Source organism: Pseudocercospora fijiensis (assembly GCF_000340215.1).
Source record: "Pseudocercospora fijiensis CIRAD86 unplaced genomic scaffold MYCFIscaffold_3, whole genome shotgun sequence".
Taxonomy (NCBI): Eukaryota; Fungi; Ascomycota; class Dothideomycetes; order Mycosphaerellales; family Mycosphaerellaceae; genus Pseudocercospora; species Pseudocercospora fijiensis.
The window spans coordinates 718,150-735,375 of record NW_006921534.1 but is presented as its reverse complement, the minus strand read 5'-3'; the positions used below and the strand labels follow the sequence as shown (position 1 = coordinate 735,375).

Here is a 17,226-nt window from a genome sequence, read left to right as displayed (position 1 = left end):
CTTGTTACTACTTGTTACCTTGTCTTTGTTTCGAAGTAATAGACCCTACCTAAGCCTAGTTTTAGCATCAGTTAGGATTATAATATACCTATTTCTAAACAGATCAAATGGTTGTACGCTAACAAGGTTAATATAGACTTCGTTAAGGGCTTTTTCTAGTCTGGTTCTGTATTCTCTTAATACAACTCTTTAAGCTCTCGAGAGCTTATAGGTCTTATAGTGCTCGAGTTCAGATGTATCAACTTCTTCTAGGCCTAGAATGGCTTCCTTAGTAGCTATTAGGATCTTGTTACCGACGTAGCTAAGTCTCTAATGCTATCTCAATATATCCGCTCGTAGTCTAGCGATAGCTAGGGCTAATAGCTGCCCTTTCTAACTCGATTCTAAGTTTAGTTTTGAAGCTAAGCCTAGCATTTTGACTCTAGCATCTTTAAGGGCGAGTACTCCTTATACTTCCTTAACTTTTCTAATTAGCTTGCCTTTAAGTATCAAAGTGCCTAAAGGTCTGTCTAAGTGAATGCTACATTTCTTCTAAAGACGCTCTACTAAGATTAGGTTGCAATCTAAGTTCGGGGAGTAGAGGACGTCTATTAGAGTGATTGGGGTTTTCTTTCCTTTATAGGTTAGGAAGATATTAACAGTTCCTAATCGTAATACACTTAATTTTCCTACTGCTTAGGAGAACTGAATAGGCTTAGTTAGGTACTTAAGATCGCTGAACTAGCTCTTATTCCCTATAATGTGCAGTAATGTACCTGTGTCCCAAACTTTTGTATTAGCTGTTAGGTTCTTAGAGCTTGCTATAGCTAGTCCCGGCTTTGCAATAGCTCCCCTAATTAGGCCCCTACTAAGGCCGTCTAGCTAATAGTCTCCCTTATCTTCCGAGTTAGAGGAGGAGTCTAATTCATCTTTATTATTATTAATAGTACTACTAGATTTGCCCTTTCCTTTGCCTTTACCCTTCTTGCCTTTGTCTTTATCTTTGTCTTTGCTCTTGTCTTTCTTTCCCTAACTAGGTAGTGCTATATTAGGGTGTTGCTTGTAGCACTTAGCGTTAGTGTGCTTATGCTTACACTAAGTGTACTAGTCGTCATTATTGCTAATAGCCCCTCTAATAAGCTTTAAGCCGCTAGATGACTGTCTAGGAGGCTTTTCTCTCCTTAGGGACGTTATTATTGCTTTAAGGGAGGAGTCCTTAGCTTTAGGCTTATTGTTATGCTTCTAGGATCTGAGCTATTCGTAACTAGAAAGGCCCTAAATAAACAGCATCCTAATAAGCATATCAGGCATCTTAATGTTTAATGACTTTATAGGCGCTTCTATTGTTGTAACTAAGCTAGCAAATTGTTCTATCGATGTTTAGAATCTGTTGAACTACTGCTAAAAAGATTCGTAGTACTGCTAGGTATTCGGATTAGTAAGGGGCATCCTAATATACTTAATAAGTTTAATAGTATTAAATATGTCTACGGTTACAATAGGCTTATATAGAGCCTTAATGTGGTCGTATATATCCTTAGCTGACTTAGGTATATTACCGAAGTCTAGTCTAAGGGTAGGGTCGAGTCTAGCAATAAGTATACCTAGGGCTTAGATGTCTTTCTTCTTCCAGTCCCTAAACATATCTCTATACTACTGATCGGCTGAGTCCCCTATAAACATGCTTTTTAGGGGTAGTTTTATTTTATTAGCCTAGTTAAGTCTATAGAATACTATACTAACTAGGTCCTTTTCTAGAAGGGCCGCCTAGAATATAAGCTTCTAGTCTTAGAAGTTGATCCCCTTCCTAAGAACCTAATTCTCCTTTGCTGTCTTTGTCTAATTGGTGTCTATCGTTCCTAGCTGCCTTTTAGTATAGTGCTAGGTAGGGCTTATAAGGGACACTTGCTAGGTTTTGGTCCGAACTAGAGCTCTTAACTAGGTACCTAATAGGTCTAGATAGCTAGCTCTGTTTAGTAGACTCTAGAAACAGTTCTTTTATAGTTGAACTGGATAGGTAAGCGTATGCGCCGGGCTTATAACCTATTGTAAATTGTGCTAAGGATGCAACTAATTATCGGATTGACAACTATATAACTATACGAAGAAGGATTAGGAGCCTGCTACAGAAACTGCAGTTAATATACCCATTGTGTGTCCTTCCTCTTAGTATAGGTTAGCTGATAGTATCAGCTGACCAGCATATCACCTGACTGAACCACAACAACACCCAGATCGATCGTTATGCAGTCGTCATGGAACTCTGTCTCATGACACATGTTTCCGACCGATGTGAGCCCACAGATCGAAGAAACAAAGAGATCCGGCTTCGTCAATCTCCTGCTCTGTTTTGGCGCCAACCTCCCCAGCTTCAGCTGATGTATACTTCCCAACTCGCTGAACATATGAGATGGCCCCAGAAGCAATGATCTTGCTCAGCTCGACTGAAGGATCTATGGTGTACATGTCACTATCCTCCTCCTCGAGATATGGACGCATTGCATTAGGGATTCGATATGTGTTGCCAACCCTGGCAGCTCGCATGGCGTCTGCGTAGTCGTTCAGCAGTCCACGTAAGATGCCATCTGGCGCACCTGGCTTGACAGTGGCTATTCTCGCCGTCATTGGATCCCAATCCACCCACTGAAGCCAGCCTCCTGGCTTCAAAAGAGCCACCAAATTTTTCATTGCTTCGTCCCATTGATGTGGTTCAAGAGAGGCATGCAGCAGTCGTATACACACTACATCGTAAGTACCTCGGTCCTCAGATGCAATGCCTAACGGCTTGATCACACTGTCGAAAGAAATCTTGTGGACAGTAAAGTCTTGGGGGGCAAATGGAAGTGACGCCATGGCAGAAAATTACTCTCCCTGGCTAATGTCTGCGAATCTCAATTTCTCCGAGTTACTTCCTCTCGAGTTCTCAAGGGATTGTTTGATTGTCGGATGCAAGACATATCCTAGGCCAGATGATATGAAGTTGTGCTCCTCATTGAGTCTCTTGTCCTCAGCAGCGTCGCGCATGACCGCTCGGAAATGATGGTAAGCCGTACTAGAGCTCGTGTGGAATTTCTGTGACAGGTGATGTGTGAAGAGTCAATTCGGACCGGAAATCACATTCGCCAATGTGTAGCGACTTTGAGAGAAAAGTTCACAGAAAGCAAAATGGCTGGGAGATTGACTCGGGCCGACGTTGTCCGTGGCCCGACCGGCTGCCTGCCTCAAACTTCCTCCAGCTCACTTTCCTCCGCTCACCGCTCATTGATCAGCACAAAGCAATTCGCATCTGCAGACGGGAGAGATTGTTTGATTTTCCTCTAGCATAGCCCGATGGCTTTCCAGGTCAGCACACATCCGACCCCGGTGCTCTCTGAGACACAATTTGAAAACAAACCAGCTCTTCTATGCATCAGCTCAACTGTCACGATTAATATCGTGGAGGCGGTGCTTTCACGCGCATTGTCATCTTGAGAGCTATGGATGTCTCGGACAAGCATTGCAATGAAGCGGTTCAGCTAATCCTACTGTGGCCATCGTAGCTGAACGAGATGTGCAGTATTTGTGACGAATCGCCTCGCATACGTTTATGCAGGCATTCATGACGTGGGATATGCCTCAAACGACGTCGTCGACAGGTCCCGAAGAAAATTCATATTTGTCTTGACATGGAACCACGAATGGAGACACGGCCGCTCATCAGATCAATCTGGCCGCTTCAAAACGATCTACAACATGCTGCTCGCACTCCTCGCCTTTATGCCATTCGACGTGGCCCACGCCATTCCTCAGCAACCCTCATCTGGCTGCATCGACTTCGAAGTCCCACTGAAGTTTGAAGCTCAGTCCTTAGAGCCAAGCTTCCCTCCCTTCGAGATCCATTATCAAGCGGTGGATTTTCTGGTCAATGCCACTTCTCGCGATCCACGAGCTCGGCAAGCACTGGTCAAGGGCATTAACTCGAACGTACAAGTCGAAGTCACGATTGCCGCCAAGTACTGCCCGCCAAAAGGCCTGGCAAAGAATGTGACCCAGATTCTCACTCATGGTGTTGGATTTGATCAGAGGTATTGGTCGTTTGGCGGCCCTGATAGCCAATACAACTATATCAAGGCCGCGAATGACGCTGGATTGCCACGCTGTCTTACGATCGCATCGGCAACGGCCAGTCAACAAAGCCGGACCCCTATACAATCACTCAAGTCCCAATCGAGGTCGAAGTGCTAAGGCTCTTGACTGAGGCCTTCACGCAAGGGATCTACCAGCTCTTAAGCACATCACACCTTCTCAGAAGATTGTACACGTTGAACATTCTTTTGGAACCATTATTGCCAATCTGCTGGTCGTTCAATATCCAAAGATCTCCGATGGCCTGGTTCAGACTGGATTCTCCAAGAATGCGTCATCACATCTACTGATCGCTGCCAATGCCCACCTTGCAAGAGCAGTCCTCCCAGGTTGGAGCAAGCTCAGTTCCAGCGCTGGATATCTGACGTGGGGTGATGAGTTGGCAAATCAGTACAACTTCTTCCACTACGGCGCTTTCGTCCCAGAAGTTCTAGCCGAGTCGGAGAAGATCAAGCAACCTACCGGCGTAGGCGAAATTCTGACCATTGGATCATGGGAAGCCAAGGATTTCTCTGCGCCGGTCCTGGTGTTCGCAGGCGAGTACGACCAGGCCGCTTGCGAGTCATACTGCACGACCACCTTTTTTGATGATGAGACAGCGCCTTTGTTCCCTGCTGCAAAGCCCTTCGACATTTATGTCCAGCCTGATGCTGGACATGGAATGAACCTGCATCACAATGCTACTGGCGCATACAAGGTCATTCAGGACTGCATCGAGAAGAACATTTGAGCACATCCTTCCTACCATTCTCATTTTCGTGTAGCTTCTGACAAGACAGGCATTGAGCATGATGAAATTTAATTTTGGAGTAGAATCATTTAGGTTTGAGCTTCGTAGACTTAGAATATGTAATCAAAACCATGTGATAAATAACTTCATAGACCTGCACCCTTTTTCTAGAGCTGCACGTTCTCTCTTGCTAGGCCTCTCGTCGCAATCGCTACACAGAGGCGTCGTAGAAATTCGACGATGCGTCTAAGTATGCCTGCACTGGGCTGTTGCGGAAGATCTAAGCAGGTCTTCTTTGTCCATCCAAGTCCCACAGCCAAGTCTACATGCTCATAGAACTTATCTATACCGATCTAGGGGATGAACAATCCCTCCCATCATGGCCGACGACGAATGGACATACGTCGCGAAATCGAAGAAAAGTCAAGCCCGCAAGCCCGCAAACTCGCACAATCCACCGGCTCGAGATCTCACCATCGACTCGCTCACCACCGAGTTTGCCGCCAAATCGAAAACATGGATGCAATCGAGCTGCCGCAAAGCACTTTCCACACTCCTGGGTCGCGTTCGTCCAGACACAGGCTGGAACATCAGACGCGCCGTGTGCCTTGGCTGCGGCAGCTTGAGTCGCGACAACGTGGAATGCAGGAGGAGAAGTGTCTGGCAAATGGTAGTATTTATGGGAATCGTGAAAGAGCTTGGGATTACAGAGATGTATGCGCAAGAGCCCGCGTTTACTGAGCTGGATGAGAAGTTTCTCGGAACGCTTGATGTGAAAGTGCTGGGAATGACTACTGGAGATGCTGCCCTCGGTCCTGCGAAAGAAATTCTCGAGCCTGAAGCACTGCTTTTTGAGCCTTTTGTTGATATGAATGCGGGAATGGTGCAAGAGCTGCTTCAAACTGACGTCGCTCTGTACATTGGAAGCTCGATGAAGGGGCTGATTGAGAGGGGAGCACGGGCGGAGGCCACAGCAGCATCACGGAAAATCTTGGCCAGCGACATCGAGGCAGGAATACTAGCGAAAAGGTTCTGCGATGGGAGAGGTGTGTATCGATTCCCGAATTTTGAAGTGGATCCGAATATTTTCGACGGCATGGGCATCTATTGGAAAGAGGAAAAAGACAGTGATGATGATGAAGGTTGAATCCAACATACTCTTATTCAGTCCGCTAAGACGCTGGCGAGGCCTATCCTATCCTATCCAAAAATCTGCTCCGGCTTCACCATCCCACGCTTCACCATATCGACCAACGCGCCGCTCGGATCCGCCATGATCCTCGTCTCAGACATCTTGATCCCATCTCCAGTCTTCCGATACCCAAATTTGAACGCAGCCGGAACACCACCTTCCCACTCCTTACCCTTGCCATCCTTCTGTTTCGGCCCATCACCAGGCACCGCAAGATTCCACCAAAGCGTGGCAATCCCGATCATCTCCCAACCTTGCTCGGTTTCGAAGGCTACGATGAAGCTTGGCTCGTGGTGATAGGCGGCGAAGGGAGCATAGATTTCGTTCTTCAGGGCTGCGAGACTTGCTTCGCCGCCTTGGTCGGTTTGGCCGGTGGAGCGGACGAGGAGGTCTTTCTCGAGATTATTAGCGCGGACTTTGGGCAGTGACTGCGATGGAATGGAACTTACGATCGTCGGTCAGGTACTTGGTATATGGCTCGGAGTTCTAGTACTTGGCATCGAAGGCGTGTGTGTAGTCTTCCATGAATTTCATTGCTTCATGTTGACGGGTTTCATCGTCCCAGTCGCCGTAATGGACGAAGGCTGGCTTGGTGGGATAAGACATGGTAGTATGCTGGTAGGTAGATGCAAAGATGCTTGTGTCTGTGTCTGTGTCTGTGTCTGTGTCACTTGGAAGACGATCAGGCAGCAAGTTCTTATACCTTCAGCAGCTCATGGCCCAGGGCTCTAGCTACATTTGCGGCCTCTCAGCCCAGCTTCTTCTTCATCGGTCGTGCCGAATGCATTGGTGGAAAGTAATTCTATAAAGCTACACGTCACATACAGCTGGTTCGGCTGCAAAGTCATGTTAATGGTCAATCTGGATCTTTGGCGAAGGTGATGGTTGCCATTGGGCAGTCGAGCTTGAGCTGAAAGCCACGAAGGCTTTGAGCTGAAGATCAGGTCACCACGTATCCGTGTGAATCCTTCTAACCCGAATAGCTGTCAACTGTGAATGGATGCGGTGAGAACAAATAATCTCAAGAGTCGCATCTTCGTTGATCGGCTTGCGAGTTGAGAAGAGCATACGAGGCTACTGCGTGACTTGGACGATGATAGGGAACTGGGATTTGTGCACGAAGCGTCGCGAATCCTACAGCATCGGTTCAATTGTCAAGTACTGCCAAATCTGCATAAGCCATAGAGTTCGCAGCTGCAGAATCCAGACCCTACGGCTCAAATTACCCAAGAGTGAGGGTGTTACCAGCAACACCAACAACAGCCGACTTCACACTCGCGCTTCCAAGCAAAGTGTAGTCGTAATCCACGGTCAAAGAGCCTTGCGGAGCAGTGTTGGTGCCACCACCAAGGTCAACATCGTTGACAGCCGCAGTGCCAGTGGTGTCGGAGTCCACGCTCAGAATGGGTTTCTTACAGCCAGTGAAAGCAGTGCTCTCAACCAAAACTTCAGCGCCCATACGAGTGTTGACACCGGTATCGAGAGTGTCATAGTACGAGTTGAAGATGTGCGCGGTACCGAAACGGATGGAAGGAGCACGAGAGTTGACATTTTTCCAGTAGTTGTTGGCATATGTGATGTGAAGGTAGCCGGTATCTTCATCGGCATTGCTGTCACTGTGACCGACGAGAGAAGCCTTCCAGTGGTCGTGGAAGTAGGTGTTTGAGACTGTGACAAAGTCGGCGGCGTGAGTGACATCTAAGAGACCATCGTAGTAGTCCTTGTCGTGGTCACGGTCGGAGGAAAGATCCATGTGGTCGATCCAGACGTTGGTACTCTTCTGAATACCAACGCAATCGCCGGTGTCAGCCAGGACTTTGGAAATGGCCAGGTTGCGGACGATGACGTTTGAGACGTCCTTGATGTACAAGCCCACGCCCTCGAGGCCGGAGCTTGAATCGATGCCCAGGATGGACTTGTCGCTGGCAACCTTGGTTTGGACATTGCCCTTAATGGTTCCCTTGACGAAGATGACCGCGGCCCCATCAGCAGTGACAGCCTCAGTGAAGGCGCTCAGGGCGGAGACTGTGGTTGTGGTACCGCCAGCGCCACCAGTGGTGCTGTTCAATTCATCAGTTCAATGTCAATAGAAACACTCAACGCCAACGTACCCGCCATTCTGTGCAGCATACCCAATTGGGCCATCGTCTGCCCGAGCAACCTTGGTAGCTGGTGTAGCCGATGCAACAGAAGCAATCGCCGCCAGGGCGAGAGAAGTGGTGAAATGCATATTTGTAGAAAATATGAATTTGGACGAGTGACTGTGGTGAAGAAGGAAAAGGTCGGATGGCTTGTGATAGACCTACTGGAATGCTTGAAAGATTTATTAAGTATGGATCCTGCCAGATGCTGGAGCCGCGACAGCATTGCGCAGCATCCGCATCAACGGCAGATGACCAAGAGGTGCAGTGTAACGGAATTGAGATGAAGAGACTCAATACAGGAACGGCGTGTGGCTAATGCGTGCTTGTACTCCGTTCTGAAACGTCTCAGAGCATCTTGGAGCCAGCACTTGTGAGTGCCATGTGGGAGGCGATTTGGGATGCATAGGTACCGTATGAATGAAATGAAGACGGTCCATGGACAACGGAGAATTCGACTCTTCAAGCAGTTGCAATCAAGCTCAGACATGTGGTCGTATGGCTGTCACGTTCGGTCCGTCTTGGCAAAGGCTTGAGAGTCTTGGCCGTGTTTGAGAACGAAGCGCTTCCGAGAAAATGGTCTGCTGTGCATTCGCGACCGCTTGCAGAGACATGAGAGCATGCATGCCATAGGTCCAGGAACGAGATTCTGTAACGTTCATATCTGTGCAGAATGACTTCGAATGCTGTGAAAGAGAGCGCAGAGCGGATGTGTGCCTAGCTTAACAGGAGTTCCTGCCCAGTGGTGTGTCGAAAGTTCTCTAAAGAGATTCGGTCAGCGAGTTTGCCAGAAGCAGTCTCGTCTTGACCATGGCATACAGATGTCGACGTGGCAGACCTGAGCGCAGACGACGTGATCCAAAAGCGCGATGACTGTGACGATTTCGGAGAAGATGGAGAAAATTGGACCGCTTGGGTGTTTATCCGAATTATTTGGTGCACACTTGCGCAAATGGACTGCATTGCATACTTGCAAAGTCGTTCGTTGCCTGGTATTTCGTCCCGACGCAGGTCTTGCATATGGCTATACTCCATACAACAGCCCAGAGTGCGGCTCATATATGCACTTCCTCTTTACACAGCTTGTGCGACACCATCAGCCTCACCCGAGTTCACCTTCTTGCCCGTCTTGCTGATCTTCTCGAGAACCTGAGCATAGCTGAGCGAGTCGTCGGTCGTGATCTCGGCGGTCTGCTTGTCAAGAGAGACCTCGTAGGACTTGACACCTGGCGAAGGCGAGATGATCAGTTGCGACAGCCAGATGCGAAGGGGAAATGCGCACCTTCGAGCTTCTTCAGGACTCTCTCGACAGCACCTGAGCAGCCGCCGCAGGTCATGGTGACATTGAACTTGTACTTGTGTTCCGACATGGTGCTATGTGCTTCGTTCGTTGTTGCAGGAGCGAGGAGATGTTATGGACACTCAAGCTGTCTTGTTTCTGGATTGGTAATCGGCAGTTGAGGCAGGCAGGCGAGGACAAAGGAAGAGGACGGGCAGCGGTAGCGGTAGCGGTAGCGGTAGAATACACTCGTGCTGGTTCAGGAACAGGGAGCCAAAGCCAACATCAATAGCAAAATCCCGTGCTCTTTCGCCTTCGCCTTTCTACCACATTGAGAGAATACTTGCTCATCCGCGTCTATTTCCGTCCAAGCGCCACCTTCACCAGATGGCCCCGCCCTAGGGAGGCCCATACATACCAGATTGTCAATGGAGGTTCTTACCGCCTCTACCAACCTACCTCCACGACCAACCCACTTTCTATGTTTGCCCTCGCACTATACTCGCTATCGACTCGCAAAATGCCTCTACGTATCGATCTCTCGCTATAGAGGGCTTAGATAATCTTACAAGTTAATAGCGGCACTATATAAGGCGAAATCCTATAGTACTTTATATAAGAGACTAGTTACTAGATAGCTCTTTCTACGCTTTATCGGAGGCTTAAGGAATAGGGGGTTAATTATAGCTATTACGCTTACTATAACCGAGTTAATAATATCGAGGCACTAAAGATCCGAGTCGTATATACCTTCTCCGCTTTACGCTTAATTAATAAAGAAGCGGTTAAAGTACTAAAGATAGATAGATTTAATATTAGCTAGCGGAGATATTAATAGATACGTTAAGAGCTTAGATTAAAGAAGGCATTATCGCGAGATAGATAGATAGAAGCGGAAGAGGAGATAGTAGAGGTCTTATAGGAAGAGCTCGAGAAGTCTATAGTAGAGTCCTTTAGCCGACGGCACCTATATACCTATATTAGGTCTAAATATAATATTATTAGTAGAGATCGGCTATATCGTATAGCTTGCTTAATAAATCCTAAAGGGTTGCGAGTCCGCTACGAGCGGGCGCGAGAGTACTATAGAGCGATTATTATACTAGGCCCTAGCTACGCAATATTAATAGATGCTTACTATAAATTCGAGTATTAGGGGATATAGATCTACGTAGCTATTAATGTCTACTCGCGTTATATTATCTAGGTCTACGTAGGGATTACTAGCCGTATAGCTATATCCGTACTCGCTTAATATATTGCAACGATTAAGAATAGTAGTATAATACTATAGATTATCCGATTAGACCGTAGGGCAGAAACGATCCTAGCCGCGGACGCTTACTATACGACTCGCCTTACGACTCGCCTTACGACTCGTAGTAACCTAGAACCGGAACTAGAACTAGAACTAGAACTACTAGCTTTCGAAGACTGCTTTAAATACGGTATAAGCAAGATAAACTAGCGGATTAAGGTATAGTAGCGCTAGCAAGTACCCGCATTAAATAGCTAGAGGGGCTATTTTTACGAGTTGCTACGCGAGTTACTATACGATGCTAAACTGCTAGCCGATCGGATTGCCTTCCTTGCAGTCTATATACTAATTATACGCTATAAAGTCCTCGAATTTGTTTACCTCTAGAATAGCTATCGGATTAGGAAGCAGGCTAATCGACTATACGTCGTACTAGGTATTTCGCATATTCTATACTATTATCTAGAGCTAAGCGGGCATTCTTATTAAGGTATTCCTATGCCTAACGGCGTACTTAATAATATAGAGCAAGACCTTTAAGGATTCGGTATATATTAGATTCTATAGTACTCGCTATAGACTCGCTAATAGACTCGCTTATTCCTAGATCTTGAAGCCTACCTGCCCGAGGCTACGCTTACTTAGTGTTAGATAGTATTATAGACTCGCGGCTTCTCGTATCTAGTTAGTAGTAGCGAGAATAATAGCGATAGAGAGCGAGTTTACCGCTAGGTATACTTACTTCTTCGACAGCTAATTGCCGAGCATATAGCTATAGGGTTAGGGCCTAAACTAATAGAGTTAGACAAGCTATTAGCAGCTCGTAATTAGACGTTAGGTAGGGCGAATACCGGGGCTAGATTAATTGAGTTTGCAAATAATATATACTAATCTAAAATAAGGGATCTACGAGCCGGCCGCGAGCCGGCCGCGAATCGCTTATTTTAGTTCTATTTCCTTCTTAATCTTTTAATTCCTATCTTGTTCTACCTCTATACTAACTACTGCTATAGTTCTACCTTAGTTCTACTGCTAACAATGCCTGTCTAGGGTACCTTTTATACTATTACCGGCGCTAACTATATAACACTATTAAAAACATACGCATTCTGTAACTAATATAGTCTTAAGAACCCTAATCTACTAACCGAGCGATTTATACGCGAGCCGTTAGTAGCAGCAGCGGTAGCAGCTGCTGCTACTACGAGTTCAACTGCGAGTATAGTACGAGGCTTTAATGCGTTCCCTTCTCTACCTAAGGCAGCGAATACTATACGCAATGCTGCTATTTAGTAGTATAAGCTAACTTCTCGACTAAATGCTAGATCTCGGAGCCTCTCGCAACGTCTACTAACACCTATACAAGCATTAAAGGAGCTAACAAAGGCATTATTTACCTGCCGCTATTTAGTTTTTAGCTAGCGAGTAGAGGTTTCTCGTAGGGATAGAGTCGACCTATAGGAATATAATCCGCTAGTCCTATAGACTTCTATTACTAATATCTAGTCTAACAAAGACTTCGAAGAAGCTAATATATTACTTATAGACTAGGTTCTTAGTCGGATTAACGCTAAGGACCTACCGTAAGGTAGCGTCTATTAGGTCGACGACTATACGGAGCACTTCTTCTATACTAATTTCGATAAGAAGCGCTTGTTACTAGATAAAGTCTTATCTAAAGCACTCGGCCTAGGACTAGTTAAACAGGCTCTTATGCTCTTTAAACCGTAAATAGGAGGGAAAGCAACAAAGCAGCTACTAATCTATTACCTTAAAATCTATATCTAACAATAGCGGAAGCTATAGTAATAAAGGCAACTAAAGCGAAAGTACCGGCTAAGTACTCCTACTACGAGTAGTAGCGCGAGTGCTATAGCGAGTTAGGACGGGGTTGTTCTATCTATAGAGATTAAGTAAGAGAAGCTATAGAAGGAGAAGATAATCGATACTAAAAAGCCGCCTAAGTTTATTAACCTAAGCGGCGAGGACACCGCGAGGCTACCGCGAGTTACGCCTATTCTAAAAGAGTCGAGCGAAGCTAAGGACTAGCAAGATAGCTAGCAAGATAGCTAGCAAGATAGTTAGCAAGGTAGCTAGCAAGATAGTTAGTAAGATAGCTAGCAAGATAGCTAGTAAGGTAGTTAGCAAGATAGTTAGAGCGGATAGAAGAGTTAGAAGCTAAAGCGTACTTAGAAGCTAGTTAATCTATTATCTATAGAGATACGATCGAAGAAGAAATAAAATAGAAATATAGACTCGCTATAGACTCGCTATAGACTCGCTATAGACTCGCTATAGACTCGCTCCTTAAACATTATCTACTAGTAGCTCGCGATCGCTATTTAGCTATAGCTCCTTCTATATCGTATATATATCCTTAGACTTAATAATAGCCTTATTCTTAAGCTATTTAAACTAAGAGAGGCAATATCCTTCTAACTTATCGAACCTAGCTTCTAATTCCTTAATCTTTGCTTCTAATGTAGCATTCTTTGCCTCTATAGCCTCGACTCGCGCCTATATCGCGGCTAGCTCGCTGTTTCTATCGTCTTCTTTAACCTCTATACTAGCCGTATAGCTAGACTTGCCCTTATACTTATAATAAGCGTAGACTCGCTCGCCCTTAGTATTAAGTATACGATACTTAAAGTTATTAGAGCGTATATAGTAGTAGCATAGCGCTAGTACAAGCTTGCTAGAGTCCGTTTCTATAATAAGTCTAGTAGCCTTATATTTCCGTAGTCTATTTAATACTGCCTTCTTCTTATCCGGTATCGCTATTTAATCGAGTAGCTCTTGCTATATCTACGCGCTATAATACTAGAAATCGTAGGTATTTATAGTCGTAGGGCGTCGAAGTCTAGAGCGAGTTAGTAGCGAGTCTATAGCGATACGCCTCGCGACTTACGATAAATATTCTCCTCCTCCTACTAGTAAGTACGCTACTAGTAACTGCGCTACTAGTAACTACGCTGCTAGTAACTGCGCTACTAAAGCTAAAGCTACTAAAGCTGCTAAAGCTGCGCTAAGAATAAGGTCGCGCGGAATACTAGTTATAGCGGCTACTACTATCGGTATCGCTATTAGTATCGGTATCGATAGAAGAAGAATATTGCGAGGCAAGGCGCGAAGTTATAAGTCTAAGTAAGGTTTGTCGCGACAATAGGTATAGTAAGGTTAGTAAGGAAGGTACAGGAATAATAGGAAGCGACAATAGACTAAAGTGAAGCCAACCCTCTATTGACAATCTGGTATGTATGGAGCTCCGTCCCGCCCCGCCATTGAGGCTCTGCTGACTGTGCACCTGTGTTGGCTGTCTCGCCAAGAGTGAGGTCTTCCCATGTGCCCGTCATTGTAGAACGGCTTCGCAAAATGCAGGCCGGCAACATCCTCCAGATCCCCTTCAGACGCACGCATAGCATCACTCTCTCAGAAGCCATCCGAAACCACATCTCGACCAAGTACGATCAGCATCCAAACGAGTTCGCACGAGATCTTGAAATCATCGATCAGCTTCGCAGAGATGCAGTCAATGCGCTCGAGCCGCATAGCAGCGGCGTCAAGAAGATCCAGTCCTATGCGGCACAGCTCGTCTACATGGGAGGGAAGTTCCCGGTCGATGTACGTGCAAACAGAAGCTGGAGGATGAGATAAAAGAGATGGCTGACCGAGATACATCGTTTAGATAGGCGCAAACTTCGTCTGGTATCCCTCATTTGGCTACCATGTCGACAGACCGCAGACTGAGAACAACATACGCTTCGAGCTCGCCAACGTCCTCTTCAACCTCGCCGCGATGTACTCGCAGCTCGCCATCTCTTCCAATCGAGCCACTGGAGATGGTCTGAAGACAGCTGCCAACAACTTCTGCTTCGCCGCAGGCACATTCAAGCACTTGCGAGAGAACGTGGTCCCAGACATGCGAGCAGCACCACCCGAGAACCTTGATCCGAGCACGCTGGAAGCCTTAGAAGCGCTGATGCTCGCCGAAGCTCAGGAATGTTTCTGGCAAAAAGCTGTCAAGGACGGCATGAAAGACGCCATCATTGCCAAGCTCGCAGCTAAGGTCAGCGATCTGTACAATGATGCCAACGACTGGAGCCTGAAGTCGGAAAGCATACGGAGCGAGTGGATACATCATGTCAATGCAAAACATCATCACTTCGCCGCGGCTGCACAGTACCGCGCTGCATGCGATTGTCTAGAGAAGAGGAAGTACGGCGAGGAGGTCGCCAGGCTCAGGGATAGTCTGAACTGCGTCAATCTGGCTTTGGCTGAGTCGCGACACGTCAACAAGGCAGTACAAGGAGACTTGAATGGGCTCAAGAACAGAGTCTCGGAGGATTTGAAAAGAGCTGAGAAGGACAATGACACAATCTATCTCCAACCCGAGCCTCCCAAGAGTGAGCTCAGACCGTTAGACCGAGCAGGAATGGTGCAGTCACGAGTGCCTAAGGAAGTCGCTGAATCGCAAAAGATGCTCGAGGATCATGCGGAGTTAGGAAAGCCACTCTTCAGTAAGCTTGTTCCTTACAGCGTACATGTCGCGGCATCCATCTATGCCGACAGGAGAGATCGACTGGTCAACAACACCATCATCTCGGAACTCGAAGCCATGACCGCTCGAATACACGAGCTACTGTCAAGCCTCAATCTGCCAGGATCACTGCAGGCACTGGAGAAGCCGCTTGGACTGCCACCAGGCCTTGCAAGCCACGCAGATGAGGTCCGTCAAGCAGGTGGCGTGCATCGATTGCACAACACCATTGCAGACACAGAAAAGCTCAAGGCCAATAACCGCGTCCTTTATCAAGAAGGCATTGACTCGCTGCGAACAGAAGCTGGTGAAGACGAAGCTGCTCGAAGAAAGTTCGGCACCGATCGGTGGACACGACCTGCTGGTAAAGATGTGCAGCCGAAGCTGTATCAGCAGGTCAACGATATAGATGGATGGCTCAAGGCAGCTGACCAAACGGACAAGACTGTGCAGGCCAAGCTTCGGGAAAATGAGTCGCTCATCAGACTACTTAGCGGTAACGATCGCGATCTGGAGGACTACGTGCCCTCGTCGAGACGCGCAACGATGACAGCAAAGGTAGAGCGAGAAGCAAATCAACTGCGGGCAACGCTCAACGAGATTAGCCGGCTAGAAAGCCGCAGAAGGAAGAAAGTCGAAACTCTTCGTTTGAAGACGAAAGCGGATGATGTGAATCAAGACCTCCTTCGAGAAGCTGCTCGGCTCGAGCGTGAATTTCCGATGATGCCAGTCCAGGCATCACAATTCGAAAATCTATTCGACGAACGACTCAAGAAGTACGACAGTGACCAGAGTTCGTTGAAGACGGAGGAGCGCGAGCAAGACCAGCTTCTGAGCCGAGTGGAGCAAGCAAATCAGTCTTTTCAGGCGGCGAAGCGAGGAGATTCGAGCTCCAAAGAGCGCGAGATGGCACTTCAAAATCTTGAGAATGCATACACCGCCTACAAAGAGATCATGCGCAATCTCGAGACGGGACGAAAATTCTACAACGATCTCGCAGCGATTACCACGCGGTTCCGAGACGAATGCCGAAATTTCCACTATTCTCGGCGACAAGAAGCGAGTGGGCTTGAGACGGATCTGTCGACGGCCATGGCTGGTCTGCAATTACAGCAAGATACTCAACAGAGCTTGCTTCATCAAAGAGCTGCCGAAGCTGCGAGTCGAAGAGGTAGTGTGCAGCCCGCCGCGCCTCCAGAAGCACCTCTCGCAGCACCCATGCCACAGCGAGTCAGTGCTAACCCGCCTCCCGTCGCTGCTGTACAGAGCCCACCCATGCCGCAGAACCAGACTTGGAACGAGAACATGCCTATTGTCTTTGGAGCTCCAGCCGGAGGACAGCCAAAAGCGCCTGTGGGAGGGACTTGGGATCCGAGTAAAGGCATGCATTTCGGGAAGTGAGAACTCAGTCATGATCGGATGATGAATGATAGATACCATGATACCTTACAATGCTATAACTCACAAAACTTCTGATCCTGTGGTCATCATCACCATCTTCCTCATACCCTTTCCCTAAAACCTACTCTCAACCTTCTTCTCAACATCCTGCAAAGCCCACTCACTCCTCGCCTTCTTCGACCTAACCTCATCCGCCTGCTTCTTCGTAAACCCCTTCGCCTGAGTCGCAGGATTATATCCAAACCTCGTCTTCCTCGCAACCTCCTCATCCCCAACCTTCTTCGGGGCCTGACCATCCGCCCTCTTATACACAGTACAAACCACCGCACCCCCCAACCCCAAATTATGCTGCAGCGCCACCGTCGTATCCGGAACAAGACGATTATTCGCCCAACCCCTCAAATGCCACACGAGTTCCGCACATTGCGCAATGCCCGTGGCGCCGAGCGGATGGCCTTTTGAGATGAGACCTCCGGAAGGGTTTATGACCATTTTGCCTCCGTAGGTGATATCTCCGTTTCGGACCATGAGGTGGGCTTTTCCATGCTCCGACAGGCCCAGAGCGTCGATGGTGATCATTTCGT

General features: G+C 47.3%; 8 protein-coding genes across 8 annotated transcripts in view; 3 read left to right on the top strand and 5 right to left on the bottom strand.

Annotated features, from left to right (window-relative positions):
• Positions 1-2,168: 2,168 nt before the first annotated feature.
• On the bottom strand, positions 2,169-3,003 carry MYCFIDRAFT_172926 (uncharacterized protein; the record flags this gene model as incomplete). Its single annotated transcript, XM_007926294.1, has 5 exons — positions 2,169-2,242; positions 2,268-2,742; positions 2,775-2,854; positions 2,889-2,901; positions 2,935-3,003. 5 exons carry the CDS (start codon positions 3,001-3,003, stop codon positions 2,169-2,171), a joined length of 711 nt encoding a protein of 236 aa, XP_007924485.1.
• A 247-nt stretch (positions 3,004-3,250) lies between these two features.
• On the top strand, positions 3,251-4,976 carry MYCFIDRAFT_214526 (uncharacterized protein). The gene is made up of 2 exons (XM_007926293.1): positions 3,251-4,043; positions 4,231-4,976. Exons 1-2 carry the CDS (start codon positions 3,712-3,714, stop codon positions 4,832-4,834), a joined length of 936 nt encoding a protein of 311 aa, XP_007924484.1. The 5' UTR covers positions 3,251-3,711; the 3' UTR covers positions 4,835-4,976.
• Positions 4,977-5,141: 165 nt separating this feature from the next.
• On the top strand, positions 5,142-5,981 carry MYCFIDRAFT_207085 (uncharacterized protein; the record flags this gene model as incomplete). The annotated part of the gene is made up of 1 exon (XM_007926292.1): positions 5,142-5,981. The coding sequence occupies exon 1, from the start codon at positions 5,214-5,216 to the stop codon at positions 5,979-5,981; it is 768 nt and encodes a 255-aa protein (XP_007924483.1). The 5' UTR covers positions 5,142-5,213.
• A 53-nt stretch (positions 5,982-6,034) lies between these two features.
• Positions 6,035-6,632, bottom strand: MYCFIDRAFT_84160 (uncharacterized protein; the record flags this gene model as incomplete). Its single annotated transcript, XM_007926291.1, has 2 exons — positions 6,035-6,470; positions 6,520-6,632. 2 exons carry the CDS (start codon positions 6,630-6,632, stop codon positions 6,035-6,037), a joined length of 549 nt encoding a protein of 182 aa, XP_007924482.1.
• A 616-nt stretch (positions 6,633-7,248) lies between these two features.
• MYCFIDRAFT_84159 (polysaccharide lyase family 1 protein) lies at positions 7,249-8,256 on the bottom strand (the record flags this gene model as incomplete). The annotated part of the gene is made up of 2 exons (XM_007926290.1): positions 7,249-8,086; positions 8,138-8,256. 2 exons carry the CDS (start codon positions 8,254-8,256, stop codon positions 7,249-7,251), a joined length of 957 nt encoding a protein of 318 aa, XP_007924481.1.
• Positions 8,257-9,062: 806 nt separating this feature from the next.
• Positions 9,063-9,698, bottom strand: MYCFIDRAFT_53808 (uncharacterized protein). Its single transcript, XM_007926107.1, has 2 exons — positions 9,450-9,698; positions 9,063-9,393 (listed from the first exon to the last, which is right to left on the bottom strand). Exons 1-2 carry the CDS (start codon positions 9,535-9,537, stop codon positions 9,242-9,244), a joined length of 240 nt encoding a protein of 79 aa, XP_007924298.1. The 5' UTR covers positions 9,538-9,698; the 3' UTR covers positions 9,063-9,241.
• Positions 9,699-14,076: 4,378 nt separating this feature from the next.
• On the top strand, positions 14,077-16,724 carry MYCFIDRAFT_152161 (uncharacterized protein; the record flags this gene model as incomplete). Its single annotated transcript, XM_007926289.1, has 2 exons — positions 14,077-14,325; positions 14,390-16,724. 2 exons carry the CDS (start codon positions 14,077-14,079, stop codon positions 16,640-16,642), a joined length of 2,502 nt encoding a protein of 833 aa, XP_007924480.1. The 3' UTR covers positions 16,643-16,724.
• Positions 16,725-16,756: 32 nt separating this feature from the next.
• MYCFIDRAFT_187118 (uncharacterized protein) overlaps positions 16,757-17,226 on the bottom strand; it is a gene marked incomplete at both ends in the record, with an annotated part of 1,527 nt that continues 1,057 nt past the window's right edge. Inside the window, one exon of the mRNA XM_007926288.1 lies at positions 16,757-17,188. Within this exon, the coding sequence (XP_007924479.1) occupies positions 16,757-17,188 (432 nt within the window). The remainder of the gene's footprint in view (positions 17,189-17,226) is intronic.